The following is a 21486-nucleotide window of genomic DNA, read 5'->3' as shown; positions in this document are numbered from 1 at the left end:
ACTAAAACTGCCACATCATGGCCACATCAGGGGCATTTTCCTAATGGCACGATTGCATTAGGAGCAGGGATGACCAATAAGGTGATTGCCACCGTAAGCCCCCTTTGTCCATCCTTGGTTGTATGAGAAATTTTCATGGAAACAGTTGAGAAGAAATTTTCATGGAAACAGTTGAGAAGAAAAGGTTTCCCAGTTCTGTTCAGTACTTTTTATCAACACTCTTATCACCTTTCTTGTCTTCAATCACAATCTGGAGTTGATATGTGCATTGGTTCATAAATGCATTAACAACTTTCTCTATTTATTTTCAAGCGCTTGGAAGATTATCAGCATCAACAGCATGAAACCTTTCCCAGCAATGCCAATTGAGTCAATATGACTATACGAGCTTCAAGTCTATAGTCTTAATATCTCCTCGTGAAATTCGTTCTCAAAGGACTAGAATTCTAACAATGTCAATAAGAAGAGAAATTATTTTTGCAATTAAGGCTTTTTAATATGTCAGTGTAAATGGCAGCTTTGGTGCTAACGGTATTGTAAAACAGAAGTTACACCTGCTGCTGCACTTCAAGTCCATTTTTAGTGGTGGATTTCCAAGTAAGAATGTCACTGTTCATCACAATTTCAACTATTAAAAAAACAGGACAAATGCTCTTATTAGCAAAATGTGTTAAGGGGTTCTTTTTACAGCTTATGCCATACAATTGCTAAGCATTGCTTACTTCCAATGCTAATGGTTGCAATAGAAAATGGAAGAAAGAAAAAAAGTTGAAAAATACTGCCCTACCTAAAAATCTGCCACAATTAACATTTGCCTGCATAGATACATATATCAAATTTAGAACAACCTTTTTTTTATTTTTTACATTTGCAAGAGTGATTTACTGATAACCTTTTTCCTCTTTTCATCACCAAAACAATCTGATGAAAACATTTCTTAAAGCCACCTAGAAAGTGACTTCTACATCATATAATCTCTGTGAGATTGCTTGTTGAAGATACTTGAAAGCTTTCTGATAATTCAAGAATCCCATGAACCAGATGTCAAAACCATCCACTGTCACAATTTCCATGTACTTTTGAGATGGTTTCTTCATGTTTTCACCTTGGTTAACACCCTTTATTTTCTCAATTGGAACCAAAACCTTGTAATGGACTCTGAGGAATTTCCCATTTGCACAAGGGATTTTGATTGATCTGTCACTGCAAAAGGCAACTTTTTTAGATGAGATGAAAAGTAAACCAGCTATAGGGCCTGCTGTTGTTGATAAATAACACTGACAAGCCTTCAACAGCTTCTCTCCTTCTGTGAAACTAAACAATGTCTTGAAAATCTTCTCCAAGCCTCCTACTTGAAGAATCCTTGCCCCCAAACTCAATTTTCCCTTCACTGTTTCACTGATCTTTGACCCCAATCTCACTGCAGTTTCAATAAAGTAAACTTTACCTTGAGAGACATACCGCATAATATATGTTTGAAGAATATAATTTACGAGTGTTTTCATACCATGCTCTCGGACCCCATGGGCGAAAGTGTAACATCCTCAATACCGGGTTAGTGATCAAATTTTAAAGTTTCAGAATTTGATGACTAAAGTAGAAGAATGAAATAGTTCAATGATTATTTGAATATATATTGAAGGTTATTTAGTAATTATTAAAGGAAATTAAGGGTTAAATGGTCATTTGACCAGAAAGATTTTTATATTTCTTTTTAAGGTAGTATAAACGTGGGAATTTGGAGAAACATCCAGAGTTCTCTTCTCCTTTCTTCTTCTTCATACGTGGGAGAGCAAGGCAAAGGTGAGAGTTTTATTAGTTGATTATTATTTGAATTTTAAGTTTGGTTTTGATTCTTTGGGTATTAAATAAGCTTAAGGAAAGCTTATATGTGATTTAAACAATAAGATAAAGGAATTATGAAGGAATTTGCAATATGAGTTTTAAGATGAAATTTTGATATGGTATGGTTGTTGAAGTTTTATGGATGAATTTGACTTGTCATCAATCTAATTAAGAAGTATGAAGTGTTAGAATTGGAATTAGAACACATTGAAAATTTGGTATGATTTTTGAATCTCATATGGAAGATAGGATTTTGAGGTTTAAGATGAAATAAATGAATATAGATTGGTTTAAGTATGTGTACTAGAGTTAAGAATGAAAAGGGGATGATATATGAAGTGTTTGAGTGGAAATGAAGTAATTTTCGGGTTGAAAATATGATTTATGGGCAAGGGGAATCGGTACCCATTCAAGGGGAACCGATACCCCTTCAAACGAACAACATTTCCAGAATGTCATTAGGGAATCGATACCCCCTTAGTAGGGAACCGATTCCCCCTAAAGGAAAAATGTGCATATTGGTTTAATAAGCTCGTTTAAGTTGCTAGTATCCAATTACAAGGTGTAGGTATCTAATGATTGTCTTAAAATGTATAATTATGTAGATTCAGAGCCTAACCAAGTTCCGGAATCATTGACAAGTAAGATCGATCAAGGGGAAAGATAAGAGATTGGAATTGACTAGTGAGGCCAGGTGAGTGCATATTCAATAGTATATGATGTGCGATGGAAATAAGACTTGCGATGAGTCTATTTCCTGAAGTGTTACACATGAATTCATGATTAAAGGCATGAGTTGAATATGCATGTATGTATGCTTGATTATATGAATTGATCTGTTCTTTTATGTGCTCTAAGTGATATGACTTATAGGTATTTCTATTATAATGTTACATGATATGTTATGTATGTTAAATGGATTATGTGATGGTATAAGAAATGATATGAAATATATGTGAAAACAAGTATATGTTATGAGATAAGATCTATGTGATTACATGCAACATATGATATTAGATATATGTTTACACATACATGTGGTATGTGACAGAAAAGAAGGAACATGTGATTATGAGATCAATGATTACACGTACATGTGATACGTGACTGAAAAGAAAATATATGTGTTTATAAGAGAAAGCATATGAATAAGTAATGTGAACTGTTATAAATGATAATGCCCATGTTATGTGATATGAGAGCTAGGGGTATAGTTGGCATGCCAAGGGTCGAGGGTTTACCTATGTTCTTCGGGACATATGGACTGTTTACCTATGTTCTTCGGGACATATGGACTGTTTACCTATGTCCTTCGGGACATATGGACTGATTACCTAGGTTCTTCGGAATCTATGGACTGGTCCTTCGGGACATTGATCGAGCTGTGGTGACAGCATATGTGTGCACAACCTCAATGTACTCACATACCTTAAGTTCTCACTAGTGTACATGGGCTAATAAAGTGATTAAACAAGCATACTGAATGTGATATGTATACGATGGGTTTATAAGTGGTTTGAAATGTGTTACGTGAACCATATGATGTTGTGTGTGTACAGTTTTGATTGAAAAGGTTAACAATAAAAGTATGTGATTACATGATAAACTGTTAATGATGAATTATGTGTATGTATGTATTTACTGTAATTAATCTGATATGATTTTATATGATACGAAGAATGCATGGAATTAGTATAACATGATAGAACAGAACATGCATGTATTGATATATGTTATGAAGTGCATTATAAGTCGTTATGCCTCACTAAGTCTTCGACTTAGCGTGTGATTGTTTCACACGATTGTTTCACACGTAGGTTTCGAGAAGAGTAAAGAGTAATGCGGAGCAAGACAGGTCAGTTTTCCTTACCAAATGTCAGATCAGAAAATATATGTACTGTATATAGAGTGTAGTTGGCATGTAGTCTAAAGACATAAATTGTATGAACTCTGATATATATTTCGTAAACGTTTTGAATAAGTTAAATGTTATCAAAGTTTTTAAATTACTCACTATTTTATACGAATAAATGTTTGAAAAGTCAATGTGACACTTCGGACTCGTATCCGGATCGGATACGGGTTGGGGTGTTACATTTAATGGTATCAGAGCTAAGGTTTAGCCGATTCTCGGCATAAACCGAAGTCCAAAGTGTCATAAAAGGTGTCCATGCCAACATAGATTGAAAAATTTCTGATCTGATAGTGTAAGGAATATGTTGTCTTGCTAATAGAATAAGAATAGTTTAATACAGTAGAAAATCCGATCGTGATAATTTTGAAGTAAGTGAAAGGTGATATTCCTGATTGTGATAGCTATTCACCTGCCCTGGCCAGGCAGGATGAAGAGCGGACACCTCAGGAAATGCCTAGTAAGATCAAAAGTTGATTTCAGAAAGCTGAAATTATATCTGAATAATGATAGAAAGTTTTCATCGTTTGAAATCGGAAACACGATATAGAGTAGTTTTGTTATTATGTGGATAAGATAGAATATGGTGAACAGGTGTCACCATAAGAATGTTAAAAAGATCTAATGCCGTGATGAGTACGTATAGAAGAACTCAAGGATAAGTGCATCAGTGACAAGTGTATAAGATGTATAAAGTCAGAGCTTATGAGTTTGAAACGAAGTGATATTATTGCGCATGAACAAGATTATGTTTATGATAAGGGTTTGCAGTTAAGATGGAAAGAGTTAGCATTGGCTAACTATAGTATGTGATAAAAATGTACTGGAATTATAAGATTTTAAGATATTGTCAGGATATGATAACCAAATCCGCAATGGATCTGGATACAGTTGCATATTTGGATCATAGTAATGTGGTATAGTAAAGGAAAAGGAAGTAAGAATTTGTATATTTAAGTAAAGCTGAGGATTGATAAGAAGAGTTTGAGAATATGTATATCGATTATCAGATTATAGGACACAGGAAGTCAGAATGTTGAGTTTGAGTAAACGAATTTTCAGGATGTATGAGAATAGAGGTGAAATTGATAAGTTGAGTAAGCGAATGTTGAGATAATTTAGATTGGAAAGAATGTATATGATTGGTATAAGAGGGATTGTGCCCTAGACTGAACAAAAGTTATTATCTAGCTGTCAGAGTAAAGGTGCTAGAGTTATAAGATTGGAGGAAAGATATAGTGGAGTTAATTGATTATGATGTGAATTTGAATATAGTTGTATATTCTGAGCAGATAGCTATGATGTAGAAACAGAGATAAGTATTTGCATGGAACCTTTAGGAAGGAAAATACAAGTATAAGAAATGATAAAGAATGAAGTTATGTATAAGAAATGGGTTATCAGAGTAATGAGGATGCAATGAAGATTGGTACATAAAGATGAGTATAAGTGATAAGACAAGAGTATGTGAATATGAAAGGAAATATATGATTTATGTATAAGGAATAAGGAGTAAAGAAATGAAAGGGATTGATTTAAAAGAATCAGATACGATAAATATGGAAGTACAGAGGACAGTTTTGATATAGAGTGATGAGATGAATGTTACTATCAACGTGATGAGTGACATTATATGGAATTTTAGAAAGGTCAAAGGAAAAATGCATAATCGAATGAGAGAAAAGACAACAATGGATTGGTATTACTGGTTATTGTTTATATGATAAACAACAGAAGATGAAGGTATAAACGAAAAAGATAGTCGGAAAACTAAAGGATTAAAAAGTAAGTTTCTGATGATGACAAGAAAGAATAAGTCAGGGAAGCAACATAAGAACATTAGAAGATATGTTCCTATTAAGATGTGCAGTGAAAATTCGAGGACGAATTTTCTTATAAGAAGGGGAGATTTGTAACATCCTCAATACCGGGTTAGTGATCAAATTGTAAAGTTTCAGAATTTGATGACTAAAGTAGAAGAATGAAATAGTTCAATGATTATTTGAATATATATTGAAGGTTATTTAGTAATTATTAAAGGAAATTAAGGGTTAAATGGTCATTTGACCAGAAAGATTTTTATATTTCTTTTTAAGGTAGTATAAACGTGGGAATTTGGAGAAACATCCAGAGTTCTCTTCTCCTTTCTTCTTCTTCATACGTGGGAGAGCAAGGCAAAGGTGAGAGTTTTATTAGTTGATTATTATTTGAATTTTAAGTTTGGTTTTGATTCTTTGGGTATTAAATAAGCTTAAGGAAAGCTTATATGTGATTTAAACAATAAGATAAAGGAATTGTGAAGGAATTTGCAATATGAGTTTTAAGATGAAATTTTGATATGGTATGGTTGTTGAAGTTTTATGGATGAATTTGACTTGTCATAAATCTAATTAAGAAGTATGAAGTGTTAGAATTGGAATTAGAACACATTGAAAATTTGGTATGATTTTTGAATCTCATATGGAAGATAGGATTTTGAGGTTTAAGATGAAATAAATGAATATAGATTGGTTTAAGTATGTGTACTAGAGTTAAGAATGAAAAGGGGATGATATATGAAGTGTTTGAGTGGAAATGAAGTAATTTTCGGGTTGAAAATATGATTTCTGGGCAAGGGGAATCGGTACCCATTCAAGGGGAACCGATACCCCTTCAAACGAACAACATTTCCAGAATGTCATTAGGGAATCGATACACCCTTAGTAGGGAACCGATTCCCCCTAAAGGAAAAATGTGCATATTGGTTTAATAAGCTCGTTTAAGTTGCTAGTATCCAATTACAAGGTGTAGGTATCTAATGATTGTCTTAAAATGTATAATTATGTAGATTCAGAGCCTAACCAAGTTCCGGAATCATTGACAAGTAAGATCGATCAAGGGGAAAGATAAGAGATTGGAATTGACTAGTGAGGCCAGGTGAGTGCATATTCAATAGTATATGATGTGCGATGGAAATAAGACTTGCGATGAGTCTATTTCCTGAAGTGTTACACATGAATTCATGATTAAAGGCATGAGTTGAATATGCATGTATGTATGCTTGATTATATGAATTGATATGTTCTTTTATGTGCTCTAAGTGATATGACTTATAGGTATTTCTATTATAATGTTACATGATATGTTATGTATGTTAAATGGATTATGTGATGGTATAAGAAATGATATGAAATATATATGTAAAAACAAGTATATGTTATGAGATAAGATCTATGTGATTACATGCAACATATGATATTAGATATATGTTTACACATACATGTGGTATGTGACAGAAAAGAAGGAACATGTGATTATGAGATCAATGATTACACGTACATGTGATACGTGACTGAAAAGAAAAGATATGTGTTTATAAGAGAAAGCATATGAATAAGTAATGTGAACTGTTATAAATGATAATGCCCATGTTATTGATATGAGAGCTAGGGGTATAGTTGGCATGCCAAGGGTCGAGGGTTTACCTATGTTCTTCGGGACATATGGACTGTTTACCTATGTTCTTCGGGACATATGGACTGTTTACCTATGTCCTTCGGGACATATGGACTGATTACCTAGGTTCTTCGAAATCTATGGACTGGTCCTTCGGGACATTGATCGAGCTGTGGTGACAGCATATGTGTGCACAACCTCAATGTACTCACATACCTTAAGTTCTTACTAGTGTACATGGGCTAATAAAGTGATTAAACAAGCATACTGAATGTGATATGTATACGATGGGTTTATAAGTGGTTTGAAATGTGTTACGTGAACCATATGATGTTGTGTGTGTACAGTGTTTGATTGAAAAGGTTAACAATAAAAGTATGTGATTACATGATAAACTGTTAATGATGAATTATGTGTATGTATGTATTTACTGTAATTAATCTGATATGATTTTATATGATACGAAGAATGCATGGAATTAGTATAACATGATAGAACAGAACATGCATGTATTGATATATGTTATGAAGTGCATTATAAGTCGTTATGCCTCACTAAGTCTTCGACTTAGCGTGTGATTGTTTCACACGTAGGTTTCGAGAAGAGTAAAGAGTAATGCGGAGCAAGACAGGTCAGTTTTCCTTACCAAATGTCAGATCAGAAAATATATGTAATGTATATAGAGTGTAGTTGGCATGTAGTCTAAAGACATAAATTGTATGAACTCTGATATATATTTCGTAAATGTTTTGAATAAGTTAAATGTTATCAAAGTTTTTAAATTACTCACTATTTTATACGAATAAATGTTTGAAAAGTCAATGTGACACTTCGGACTCGTATCCGGATCGGATACGGGTTGGGGGTGTTACAGAAAGTGTCAGCTTTCTTCCCTAGCCAGTTCATCCTTTTAAATACAAAGTTTCGTTTGCCTGCAATGTCAAACACTTTCCAATTAGAAAAGGAAACAACTTTACCATGAATTTCCCTTATCTACCATTAGTAAAAATTGAAGGGGTAGATCTACTTTTTGTAGAGCCTAGTGATGAAATGTGGTATTGGCCAGTAGCATCAGGTAAGCATAGCCTTGATGCTCTCTCAACTCCAAATGTTTCTGCTTTGATTGGAACTCCAATAACTTGTTGAAGCAGCTGATTCTTCATTGTCCTTTTTTTCATGAATGGAATGGAATTCAATGGCCACAAACTGTTGAATCGAATGTTTCTTCAGGTTGTGTTGAATCTTGTTTTCTTGCAAATGGTATGTATTTAAAGGGGGATACAGCTGTGGAAGTTGAATCCAACTTTTTTGCTGCATGAGTCACCAATACGCAATAGCTCATCACTTCAAAAAGATAAAAATTTATAAGAAGATTTGGTTTCTTTTAAGAAAATGGTTCAAATTCTTAATCCGATACGAGTATATTCAACTTTCTTTATGTTCATATGCTTAGTGTATCGAACAAGAATAGCTAGAAAACACCCATAGTAGAATCAAGCTATTAGAATCTGTCAAACCACCTGAAAGATTGAAGAAGCAGCAAAGGAACTAATTTAATTTGGTTTAAATTAATTAACTTTCCAGGAAATCCATGGGAAAAAGCATAGTTTCTGCAAATGGACAGAGTGTAGTTCATGAAAAATAAAAGCAATACCCTGTATGGTTGAGACAACCTTTTAAAGTTGCTTTTTCTCTAAGATGTGGTTTTGAAACTTTCTGAGTTGGCATTGTAGATTTTTGAGGTCTGCCGCTCCTTTGCTGCTAAGGTACTAAGAAAGAAAAAAAGCAAGGAAAGATTCAACTCAACCAACACAAATCACATACTAAAAGATATGATAATGCATGCAACTTGCTTAATAATCCGAGGTGGAAACTTGAATTCAGTAGGTTCATGTGATTATCTTCAAGAAATAACCTCCAATGAATCTGAATATATAGAGAGATGCAGGATCAATTCACGTAAAACTTTTTAATTTTACAATTTTTTAAAACCGTTGGATGAGTGATAATAGACAATAACGAGAGTGAAATGAATTCACACTTGGTAATGCTGAGGAAATATTGAGATAATGTCATCTATGTCCATGACCAGCTTCTTTTATTTTTAAAATATCACCATTTTAAGTGTTTCGGTTGTAATCGTTGTTAAAAAAATTCGTTAAATGACATGCGTCACGTTTATATTTTTATAAATTTTTTATTTAAAAAACTTAAAAATTTCAAAAGAAAATTCAAATTTTCATTAAAAATTCTAATAAAACCCCAAAATCCTAAAATCCCTAATTTAAATCCTTACTTTCAGTCATTGCCAGCCATCTCCGGCCATAGTCTCCGTCGCCATCCACCCACTAACTGCCCATCATCTTTTTCGTCATCCCAACTCCCTAAATTCATAAATCCCTAAATCCTTAACCATAAAATTAATGGATTGGATCCTAAATCCTTAACCCTAAAATTATTGGGTGGAGAGAGAGCTGCTTTTTTTTCAGGGAAGGAAGGGAGAGAGACGACCGAGAACTGGTGGGGGAAGAGGATATGGGGAGGCACGAGGAAGGGGAATTGTTCTTTTTTTTCTATTTTTAAATAAAAAATTAAAAAAATATATAAATATTATACGTTTCACTTAATGGATTTTTTTAGCGATCGTTATAATCGGGACACTTAAAAATTAAAATGATAATGTTTATGATGCTAGATACATGTATTGACCAAAAAATAATTTAAACACCTATAAAAAACGACGTAATTTACACATGTAAAGGGAGCACTAGTAGCTCTCTCCAAAGTTCTTGGGCATTATTTTAACTTGGAATTCTTTTTTAATACATTTGTAAGTGTTGGCATTTCATATTATTTCTACTTTACTTTTTTAATGCCAAAAAATTGGTAAGCAATCATTCATTTGCTTCGCTCTTTATAGTGCTCAAATGAACCAACTGAAGTAAAGCGAATTCATTGAGCTTTCTAAATGTAAGGAAACAAGAGTTTAAAGGGAAAAGGGGATGAACTAGGTTCCATTGGTCAAAGAAAAAGAAGGCAGTGTTCTTATGCTTAACTGGAATACAATTAAAAATTCTTTAATTTGAAATCCTGGAAATGAATGGGCAGTAGGCCATGCAGATTAAAGATTTTTTAGCCTCACCTCACCTGCTTTTCCAATGCTCAAATCAGCAAGCAAGACTATGATAATATAAAGCTTTTGCTTAACATAAAAGCAACACAAGAAAGAATGGAATTCAAGGAAAATGTACCATGCCATGGCTCTGTATTTTAATGCTCTTTGCAACAGTAAAACTGCCACATCAGGGACATTCCCTACATGGCAATATGGCACTAGGAACCTAAATCCTGAATCTTTAAATGAATTCAATAAAGTTGTTGTTTCCAAGTATATTGTAACTTTTCATTAGAATTTCAACTGTAACCAGAAACTCAGAACTGAAAAAGCTCATTGTCCTGACATGTTCTTGTAATATATAGACACACACACATATATATGCTTCTCTTACTAGCAAAATATATATGGGGTTTCTTTTTACAACTTATGCCATGCAGTCTCCAAGCATTGACTAGTTCTAATGCTAATGGTTGCAATACAAAAGGGAAGAAAAAATAGTTGCAAAAATCTGCCCTACCCATACATCTGCCACATTTAACATTTGCCTACATATAGATACATGTAAATCCTCTCCCTATGACTTATTTAGAGACTAAACAAATTCAGATACAACCTGTGCTTGCAAATAAGCATATCTTATTCAGGCTAAAATGGAAAATCTAGTCACCCAATACCCGCACAAGCGGGCTTCTATCCTTTTATCTATTTGGCAGCTAAACATTGTATTACCTATGAGCAGTTGTATGCGGCATTGGGTATGTTGCAGGACTCATGTTCATCGGTGCACCAGGAACTGTGACTCCGTAACCCATATGTGCTGAGGCAGGAAGATTCACTGGCCTGCCAACTGCAGAGACGAGGGGACCTCCTACTGGTTGCCCTATAGTTGGAGTACCATTTATGCCAACAGCAGGTGGTGAAGCGGGATGTTGAGATGGCTGTTTGGCTGACTTTCCCGATGAAACTCTGGCTGCTGCACCATTTGGTTGGCCAGTGATCGGTCCTTGGGGTGCTGAAATGACTCCGTTGCCTACACTGGTAATATCGTGGATGCTAGATCGCCTCCTATCTTTGTTCATGGAGTTCAATCGAATGAAATATTTTTGTGCATGACTTGCAACTTGTGTTGGTGTTCTTGTGACCACAAAGTTCCGAGATATGCTTCGCCAGTCACCTTTCCCATGTTTTTCCAAACCAAGAAGAAATAACCTGTTTTTTAAGATAAAAAGGACAGAGTGACTAAACATACCTTTAAAAGTTTAAAATGATAAGCCCTAAACAAACTACAGATTCTGCTTATGGACATTTCTTCTAGTGTGGTAGAAAGCACTATAGACCAGAATAAAGATAAAAAATGTTCTGCAACAATTATATTCAGGGATACTAATTCATCTAGAGAAAGGATACTAAAACATCCAAAAAATAAAGAACTGTCTTAACACCCTTTGCTACTTGTCTTTTCAAGTATTCTGATTATCTACACAGTCCATTGTTGTGCAATGACGGTCAAATTTTGGCACAGCAAAATATGTTTTTAGTGAATACAAAATTCACTTGGACTAAATTGAAAGAAAGTCTAGATAAAGCTTAAGCAGATAGAGAATGAAATCCTCATAGTTGTGAACGCTTACAGGTATAATGTATCACAAATACACAAACAGATTTATCAACTCCCGAGCTCTAAATCAATAAGTTTTATATCTAAAACATACCCAATTTAAGCCATTTAACCTTTTCCTGAAGTTCATAAGAAATCTAAAGTAGAAACTCATTAATTTTCTTCGACATTTCTAACCTCGAAAGAAAAACTAGAATTGAAGTAAAAAGGTTAAGTTACATTTGTTACATAGCTTGGTGAAGACATCTGCACATTAGTGTGTAACCAGCTAGATCAACATTCATCCATGTGTTTTCATTGGGAACTGAAATTGTTATTTGACTTAATTTTACATGATTTATCTTGTTAAATGAGAAAATATAATGCAAAACTTTGAAAAATCAAGGGAGAAAGAGGGCCGAACTGATATCTCTAATATATAGAAAGTCATCATTAGTATGATGCAAAATTGGCAGACTTTATGCAGTTATGCTATACTAACTCTTACTAATTAGTAACCTAATGATCCAAACAAAATAGAATTCATACCCTTGACGAACTTTCCAGATATTGTACACAGGAACCATCCAAATATAATCGAAATCCTTACTGATCTAAGGCATAATTCAGGTAGACAGTCGTTTAATGGACATTGAAGCTAAAAACAGCCTAAATAATTAAATTTGATACAAACTGGACCATGTCAAATAGTTTTTACTTGGAAAGGCATAGGTTAGTATTATTTTCACAAATTCTTTTTCTTATACGGCAGCATGATGAGAAGTTAATTCTCTACCATAACCCTTGAGTTATTGCTTTCCTTCCATGTCAGAATCAAATTTGGCAAAAAAATTAATAATGAAACCATAAACTGTTATGCAAAAAAAAAAAAAGTTGAACATGAGAGAGACATACCAGTCGAAAGCAATCAAATCCTAAATGCCAATTTTAGCCTTTAGGACTGCTAAGCATCCAATCGTAAATCAATTGTCTGTAGGTGGAGGGTCCAACTTTACTACAAGACCATATAACAAATATGGGATAATATCACTTAACATTCCCCCTCACCCAACTTTAATATGAGACGTAGGAAACAAGGTCAAAAAAGAATGGCTACCATGGTGGTTTCACCCATGTTAGACAAAGCTAAAGTTAATCCATAGATAACGGCCACCTGTATCATACAGGTGACGTTTGAAGTTCGTATATTTTTTCTATTTTACTGTGCGAGTTTTCAGGAAAAATAAAATGAACAAGCGGCAACCACCAGCAAGATCTCTCTTCCACATGGTTACACTGTAATTCCCTTTCCCCTTCAGTTGTTTTCACATCATTTCAGGATATATTATTCATCTACTGACCCCCACAGACATCAAATATCTTTGCAGTAAAGCACAGCAGGAGAACCTTAATAAGAAAGCCATGTAGAAGATCTGAACTTCCTAACAACTAGCTAACAGTAATCATCAGACACTTTTCACTGGTTGAAAGCAATCTTGGAAACTCTCTTATCAAATAAAAATCAAAGATTCTAAATATGAATAGGATGTGAGATTCCAAGGCAATCAAACCTTAACAAATGAAAGTAATTACTAAATATAAAGAGAAAAAAGAAGTATCAAAGTTAAGAAGGTGCAAAATAAAACTTATCAAGATACTTCTAAAGATGCATAGTTAATCCAAATGAAAACAGAAAATAAATAAATAAAATTAAACCACAACACCTAATTCACCTGTGTTCATCCTCCGTCCAAGCAATTCCCTTGCGGCGTTCGTGGTCCGACTTTGAATTTTTACTCCCATGATTTGAATCATTGTTACAATGCCCTAGATGGTTGCTTCCCTTCTTACCAGTTCCTTCATCACCAGCATGGCCGGCTGAACCCTCGGAAGAAGAATTATATGGTGGGAGAGGCACACAACCAGATACAATCCGGTTAACATCATCCTCCAGAAGCTCATAGTGTTCTTTAATCTCTTCCAAAGTTTTCCCGGGTACATCAGCTGCAATTTTTTTCCACCGATCCAAAGAGTCCTCGGGATAAGTAGCAAGGGCATTCTCGAATGCCTTATCTTGCTCCCTAGTCCACTCAGATCTGTTTCCGGCTTCATCCGCAGTCATCTAGTCTAGTGTGAATTCGCTACCAAGATACCAGGAAGAAAGAAATATATTCCACTAAACTGCCAAATTAGGATAGTCCGTAATCCATACCATGGATTTTCGACAATACTTTCTTGGTAATTTCAATAGTCGGCTTCACTAACAACAGATCTAATGGAGTACTTAAATTATGGAGAAGCAGAGATACCGTGCAAAAGAGTGTAAATAGACCCAAAAAAGGCCAAGCAAGTTTAACCAGAGATAAAGTCCAACAAAATTCAGAAGGCACCGGTGGAGTATCTGAAGAATTCAATAATGATTTGCTCCACCATTCAAAAAATGGCCTCTTGTAAATTGCTGACCTACTGATGAATGAAAAGGCAACAAAATTCTGTTAGACATCAGAAATATCTTAAAACCGTAAATGGCAATTTCAAATCATTAACAGATAGAAATTAATGCGCGGTGAATTCAACACTTAGATAATTAGGGTTTTTTTATTGTGAAATGTATGAAAGGGACACTGCAAAATCCAAATAAAAGAAAAATCCAGAAAAGTAAATCAAGTTGCTATTTCTAATTTGAACAAGCCTATTTGACAACAAAAGTTCTAACAGCACAGGCCCACGTGAAAGTTACCTCATTTTGTTAAATTACAGCAAACTTTTTTTTCAATGTTAATTAGGGCTTTTCTTTGTTCGTTGATTGGCAAGAAGAATCACCTAAATTTACATATGCACTCAACAGTTTAAACCTAAGCGGTAATAATTCTAAAGGCTATCCTTTTAAGTTCAAAACAGAACAAAAAATCAAGTGAAAGACTAAAAACTACAAGTAGCAATTTCAGTGATTTTAAAGTTTCATGGATATTTAAGTTTGTGTTTTCAGTTTGGGATTTAGGGAAATTGATTCAAACATAAATATCAATAATTTTATGTGAATTTTTTTATTTAAAAAAAGCATCATTCAAACATAAAACAATAAACATAAGAATTTTGGATGCTAGCCATAATTAGCAAACAACCATCCAAAAAATACTTCCGGTAACATAAAAAACAGAAATGTTCAAACCCAGATACCAAGGTTTCATATAAAAATCTCTGATTTCTAATATTTTAATTACGTTGAAAATGATTACCCAATATTTCCCCGATTTTCAACTCTTAAATCTTCATAATAACTGCAGAAAACGCTATAAAAGTATAAGAACATTTGCAATTGCAACTAAAGTACTGGCAGTGTCACTATCAAAATTCTGATACTTTAATCGGTGCTCGTATAAAAATCTATCAAAACAGCAAGGAATCAAAACTTTTAACCAACCCAAATCTCAGAATCTTGCATTATTTTTGTTTCGTAAAAGAGATTAAAACATCTAAATTGCATGTTTGTAGTTCAGTTGCAAGTCTACTGAGTGAAATTATAAGTCGGTGATAATAACAAACAGGCAGTGTGCATAAATTTTTGAAAAAGAAAAAAATAAAGTAGAAATAAAGGGGAAAAGTTATAAATGATGTTGATGGGTTATCCTGAGAATTCACAAGTTGCAGGATGGGTGAATTGATACCTCATTTCAACGACTAATTTGCTTAGAAATAAATAAGACAGCTGGGAATTGAAAACCGCCGAGACCCTCCTTCCAACTTGCCTACTCCAATCTTCATTTCCCATGAACTTCTGACAAAGACAATAATACAGACACACACACAAGATATATATCTCGAAGGAAAAAACAGGAAATTTTAGTGTATATATACTCTCTTTTTTTTCAAAGAGAGAAAACTTCGTGCTTCCATAATTTGGTTATATATTAATTTAATCTTGGGTAAACTATACGTTTATTCGTTTAGTACTCAACTATCACTTTTATTATGTTTTGGTCATCCAACTATAATTTATTTTAAAAACCTATCTAATGATATTTTTTGGTCTCGTTTTAGACACTTATCGTTAAAAAATTAACAGAACTATTGATGTGACATTTTCGAAAAAATCAATAATGAAGTGACATTATCTTATGGTGATGCATCAGTATCACTGTTAATTTTTTAACTGAGTGACTAAAATGAAACTAAAGCGTAACATTATGTATGCTTTTGAAATAAAAAATAGTTGGATGACCAAAACAAAACAAAAAGATTGTCTGGGTACTAAATTTGTTGTTTATCCTTTAAACTTTATACATATATATATTTATAGAATCACTAGTTTTATTAAAAATAGAAAATATATACGATTATAATAAAAGTTTACAACAATAATCGTAACTTAAATACATAATTAAGACGTTTTTCAATAATCACAAAAATTAGTCACTTAAGATCACACAAAGATCATACGAGGAAAATATTTAAAACCTAATCATAAACTCAAACAAAAGATAAATAGTGATAGTTTAAGTACTAAGCGTATAGTTTAAGTACTAAAATAAATTTTAAGTATGATTTTGAAAAAGATAAAGCTTGGATACCAAAACATAATAAAAGTAATAGTTTAAGTACTAAGCGTATAGTTTATCCTAGAAAATATAATTAAATGTAAATTTTTATATTATATAAATTATTAATGCATTGAAATCTATTTAATATTAATACGATGTTTATCATTTTTATGATTAATAGTGATTTAATTTGGAATTCTGACATTGAAAGGAATTCTTTTTGGATTTTGCCTCTTTACATTTTTGGAAAAAAAGTCACCAAGTTGTCGCGTAAAAGTAAAACAACAAACCAGTCACACATTGCCACGTGGTTAAATTATCAAAGTTAACGAGTCGAACAAAGCACATGTGGTCTCTCTGCACTGGTCCATAGTTTTGACTTTTCTTTTAATTTTTTTTAAAATTTTACTATCTATAAAACTAATTCTTTCGGAATTTAATTCGCTTCCTTTAACAATATCATATTTTTCAAACTTGAATTTCATAGTTCAAAATATGATGTGTTATATCGCTTTTAAAACGCTTATGATATTTTAACTCAGATCGGGTACTGCAGAGGCGAGGACAATCCTCCTAACACAGTTTACTCTATTCGCAAACGTCAGGATTCGAACCCCTAACCTTATTTAAGAGACATAGTATCTCATCCCATTAGACTTGTTGATTCGTAAATTTTAATTTCATTCATTGTTTTGATACTTCTATTAAAGATGTTAACTTTTGATGACATAACAATATAATATTGTGTCATGTGATAGTAATAATGTCATTATGTATATTTTTATTAAAAAAATTATTAAAAATATCAAAATAGTAGATAAAATTAAAGTTCGGGTAATATCTTAAAAGCAAAATTTTCTTAGATATCAACTTAATTCATGTATCAAATATATATTTAAAATTTTTCTTTCAATTTTGTAGTCCAATTATGTCTAATAAAATCAATGAATTTTGTGTGATAAGCTTAAAATAATTAATTTTTGAAAATATTAATAATCATCGACAATAGTGGATTTAGGAATATTTTTTACGGGGATGGGCACACATATATATTAACTACGTAATTCTTTTTTAACAGGTCGGGTTAAAATTCATCAAACTTAACAGATATGATGTTAAAGAATATTAGTGAAACATTATAGTTTTATTTTTTTTCTATGTAATATATAAAAATATTCATATTTTGATAACAAAAAAGTAATTATTAAAATAATTATTATATTAATTAAATTTTAATTTGAATTATGTTATTATTATTATAAAATTTGAATATTAAAATGACAATTATATTAATTAAAAGTTAATCCAGTTAATATTATAATTGTCGTAATATATAAAAAAACACTACATTATCCTGTGATTTATGATTTGGATTGGGCATGCATAAATGAGTAATCAATCACATGCGCTGATTTATTCTCTTACTGGGCTCGAATTCTATTGATTAACCCATGACTGATACGATGAGGATGACCGTACCTAATAATTTATCACAGTAGCAGATCTACATGTAAACGAGGACTCCCACCAAATCATCGCTTTCTTGTTCGTCAATTCCCGGTCCAAAATTTTCAACCTTTCTCGAAACTCTTCTCTTTGCTTCAATTTTGAGATCAGATCTCTTGTTTACATTCTCTTACTTCAGATTTTTCTAAGGAGTAGATCGCTTTTCTCAGAACAATTTTCCATCAACTTCTGGGTAGTTTCCTGATATGGGGAAAGTTTCAGCCTTTGTATACATCACTGTGGCTCTTCTAGTCCTCTTCCTCGTCTCACATTCACCTAAAAAGCACTCCGGCCACAACCGCCATCGCCGCTTGAAGCTCCGGTCTTCTTTCAGATTCAGCAATCTAACCCGCCACGAGCCTGTTCCTTTTGACCCTCTCGTCGCAGACATCGAGCGCCGCCGTGAAGACCGACAATGGGAGAAGCAGTACTTGGAGAACACCCATCCTGAGTTTACAGACGACCACGCTCCAGCTCACGAGTCGCAGCCCGAGTGGGAGGATTTCATGAACGCTGAGGATTACTTGAATGACGAGGAAAAGTTTAATGTTACCAGTAGGTTGGTGTTCATTTGCTTCTAAATCCATGTTAGTACTTTTTGTTATGAAGTGTTTGAAAGTTTGAAGTTCTGATTAATGTTTTAGCCGCAAATTTTAGTTAAAAACGGATGCTTTCATAAAGTAATGTGCTTAAAAACTTGATTATAGCTACTATTTATGAGGTAACTGTATTTTGTTTGTTCACATTGATGCTTATTTTATCCGTTTAGGTGTGAATTTTTGTACTGGTCTTAGTCATTGTTGGTAACTACTTTTTTTTTTTTTTTGGATAATGGCTATATTTAGTTAAGTTTTGTATTTTTCATATGCATCATAGAAGGCATGCTATGTGTCTTTGTTATTGTTACTAGTGAATTAGTGGGCTTAATTATTTTTGTCAAAGATTGTTTAGTGGTACATTGTGATGATTTGCAAGGTAATATAAATTGATAGTACCAGTTTATATATTTGCATTGTGATGCAGTGTTTATGTAAACCTTGCACCTGTGTTTATATTCTTGTGAATGCATTGAGAGTAACATTTTGATACATGTTGATTGAGTGGAGGTTTAATGTAACGAACAGGTTGGTATTGCTGTTTCCCAAGATTGATGTGGACCCGGCAGATGGTTTTGTGGCTGAGAACGAATTGACCGAGTGGAACCTGCAACAAGCAGAAAAGGAAGTCTTGCATAGGTCTATGAGGGAGATGGAAATTCATGACAAGAACCATGATGGGTTTGTTTCGTTTGCAGAGTATGAGCCTCCTAGTTGGGTGAAGAATGGTTAGTGGTCTATCCCATTATATAACTAAATTTTAACTCATCTAACGATACAAATCCTCTGTGCTTTTGCTATACTATTTTTGTTTGGTGATTTTGGTTTGTTTTTATAGGCTAATTTGTTATTTGGCTTGAATTGTTTGATGGATGTATTTTATAGAAACCGGTTGTCTTATATTGTTTAAGAATTTGATCTTTCTGTTCCTTTTTGCAAACTCATTTACCCGTTAATTTTCAGATTTCTTGAGAGATAGTAGTAGCAAGAAGCTGAAACATTGTAAACATCTGTGACCTGTTCTTTCCTTGTGTTCCTAGTGATAGAAACATTGAGTAAACCTTTATAACAGTTCCAGTCTGTTCAAGGGTCTTATCTTTCTTTCAATCATGACTTATTTGGAATTGTAGTATAAAACATCAGTGTGGTAATTGATTTGTGTATAATTTGCCAAATAATCATCTTTAAAGATGATTACTTATTTTGTGTTCCCTTTTCCAGACAACAATTCTTTTGGCTATGATATGGGCTGGTGGAAAGAGGAACATTTTAATGCATCAGATGCAGATGGTGATGGTTTACTGAATGTTACCGAGTTCAATGAGTAAGTACCAAATTCTACAGCAAGTTTCAACTGATATACTCCTAGCAAAAGTGGCTATTTGTAGTTGCATGGTTTTCTTCTCCCATAATGTTTCTGCTTGGTGTTTTCCCAGCTTTCTGCATCCGTCTGACAGCAAAAACCCAAAGCTGCTTAACTGGCTGTGCAAGGAGGAAGTGAGGTAACCTTATTTTTATTTCTTTCTTTTTACCCAGAGGATATTGTAGATATCTGTATTGGTAAAAAAAAAGAAGAACCGAATCATGCTTAAATTGTATAATTTGAGTTCAAGAAGAAAAAGAACAACAGAAAACAGTTCACGTTTTCAGGCATGCCCATTTGCATTTGATCCTCCATTCCTACTAGTGGCTTCTAATTACAACTTAATTTTGCTGCTGCTTTTTCCTTTTCAGGGAAAGAGATACAGACAAGGATGGGAAGGTTAACTTTGAGGAATTTTTTCACGGGCTTTTTGACTTGGTGAGAAACTATGATGAAGAAGACCACAACTCTTCCCATCCGTCTCATGATTCATTGGAGTCCCCAGCTAAACGGTTGTTTAGCCAGCTTGATAAAGATGGTGACAGGTACTTGTATACATTTTATGTTTAGTGTCGTGGGTGATGGTCTGATGGATGTATGTTTGGGTGGTTAAATAAATTTATGGTCCATCTTTTTGACAGACTGTTGTCTGATGAAGAACTACTACCGATAATCGGGAAAATTCATCCATCAGAGCGGTACTATGCAAAACAACAATCAGATTACATCATATCACAGGTACTTACGGCACCAAAGAATGGGGAAGTATTTTACACATGGATTTCTGTATGAATTCTCTAATATTCTGTTATTTTTCTTTATATTTGATTCGAGGAATCACCTTCTATTAGAAATATTTTGCTGAAGCCATGTTTAGTTGTCCATTTGTACTTGGAATGTAATGTAACGCGGATTAGGAACAGTGTGTTTGTGGCACTTTTGTTGTCTATTACCTGTGCCACATGGGGATCAACATGGAATTTGTTAAGACGTGTATTTTGACATGGCAGACAATGACATCATAATGGCGTTTCAAAATGGTGAGGGGTAAGAGCAAGCTTTGAGGTAAAACATACTAAAAGTCAGATGTTTGGAGTGGAAGAACGGGGTGTTCTCAGGGTTGTTGTCACGTGTCGATACTAGATTAGGGATTTTGGAGCTGTTTTGTTTGTCTGATCCAAGAAGAAAACAAGTAGTTGTAATCTTTTTGCAAAATGAAACGAAAATATTAGGTTGAGATAACTCTCAATCAATGCTTGTGATTCTAGCCTCTCCTTAAAAGGAACAAAGTTAGTGTTCAAATCCCTTGTATCTCTTATTCTTCCTTTTGTGTATTGCAGGCGGATTCTGATAAAGATGGTCGCTTAAGCTTAATTGAGATGATCGAGAACCCATATGTATTTTATAGTGCCATCTTCAGCGAAGATGAAAACGAAGATGACTATGAATATCACGAGGAGTTCCGCTAAATGCTAATTTCATGATAGGTGAGTCTATTTATTACATCCGGATAAGTGTTTAATCCTTGAACAATTAGTCAAGTGCATTGCTTACTTGTATTAGCCAGTTTGTG

The 21486-nt window shown here is 33.6% G+C and overlaps 3 protein-coding genes across 3 annotated transcripts; 1 reads left to right on the top strand and 2 right to left on the bottom strand.

Moving 5' to 3' along the window:
* Positions 1-918: 918 nt before the first annotated feature.
* LOC120215046 (putative GEM-like protein 8) lies at positions 919-1466 on the bottom strand. Its single transcript, XM_039212839.1, has one exon. It carries the CDS (start codon positions 1464-1466, stop codon positions 948-950), a length of 519 nt encoding a protein of 172 aa, XP_039068770.1. The 3' UTR covers positions 919-947.
* A 9339-nt stretch (positions 1467-10805) lies between these two features.
* On the bottom strand, positions 10806-15700 carry LOC120214998 (transcription factor SRM1-like). Its single transcript, XM_039212803.1, has 3 exons — positions 15576-15700; positions 13641-14370; positions 10806-11519 (listed from the first exon to the last, which is right to left on the bottom strand). Exons 2-3 carry the CDS (start codon positions 14027-14029, stop codon positions 11036-11038), a joined length of 873 nt encoding a protein of 290 aa, XP_039068734.1. The 5' UTR covers positions 14030-14370; positions 15576-15700; the 3' UTR covers positions 10806-11035.
* A 2392-nt stretch (positions 15701-18092) lies between these two features.
* On the top strand, positions 18093-21400 carry LOC120214997 (reticulocalbin-2-like). The gene is made up of 7 exons (XM_039212802.1): positions 18093-18513; positions 19079-19278; positions 19772-19874; positions 19987-20052; positions 20285-20458; positions 20555-20651; positions 21254-21400. The coding sequence occupies exons 1-7, from the start codon at positions 18161-18163 to the stop codon at positions 21380-21382; spliced, it is 1122 nt and encodes a 373-aa protein (XP_039068733.1). The 5' UTR covers positions 18093-18160; the 3' UTR covers positions 21383-21400.
* Positions 21401-21486: the final 86 nt, after the last annotated feature.

Source organism: Hibiscus syriacus, unplaced genomic scaffold (assembly GCF_006381635.1).
Source record: "Hibiscus syriacus cultivar Baekdansim isolate YM2019G1 unplaced genomic scaffold, ASM638163v2 tig00110109_pilon, whole genome shotgun sequence".
Lineage (NCBI taxonomy): Eukaryota > Viridiplantae > Streptophyta > Magnoliopsida > Malvales > Malvaceae > Hibiscus > Hibiscus syriacus.
This window is presented reverse-complemented; position numbering and strand designations above follow the sequence as displayed.

Bases quoted from the DNA above. Each gene is read 5' to 3' on its own strand.
- LOC120215046 (XM_039212839.1), bottom strand. From the start codon at position 1,466: ATGCGGTATGTCTCTCAAGGTAAAGTTTACTTTATTGAAACTGCAGTG.
- LOC120214997 (XM_039212802.1), top strand. From the start codon at position 18,161: ATGGGGAAAGTTTCAGCCTTTGTATACATCACTGTGGCTCTTCTAGTC. The intron at 19,279-19,771 runs GTTAGTGGTCTA...TCCCTTTTCCAG, and splicing joins TCCTAGTTGGGTGAAGAATG to ACAACAATTCTTTTGGCTAT. The intron at 20,652-21,253 runs GTACTTACGGCA...TGTGTATTGCAG, and splicing joins CAGATTACATCATATCACAG to GCGGATTCTGATAAAGATGG.
- LOC120214998 (XM_039212803.1), bottom strand. From the start codon at position 14,029: ATGACTGCGGATGAAGCCGGAAACAGATCTGAGTGGACTAGGGAGCAA. The intron at 11,520-13,640 runs GTGAATTAGGTG...CTTAAAAAACAG, and splicing joins TGGACGGAGGATGAACACAG to GTTATTTCTTCTTGGTTTGG.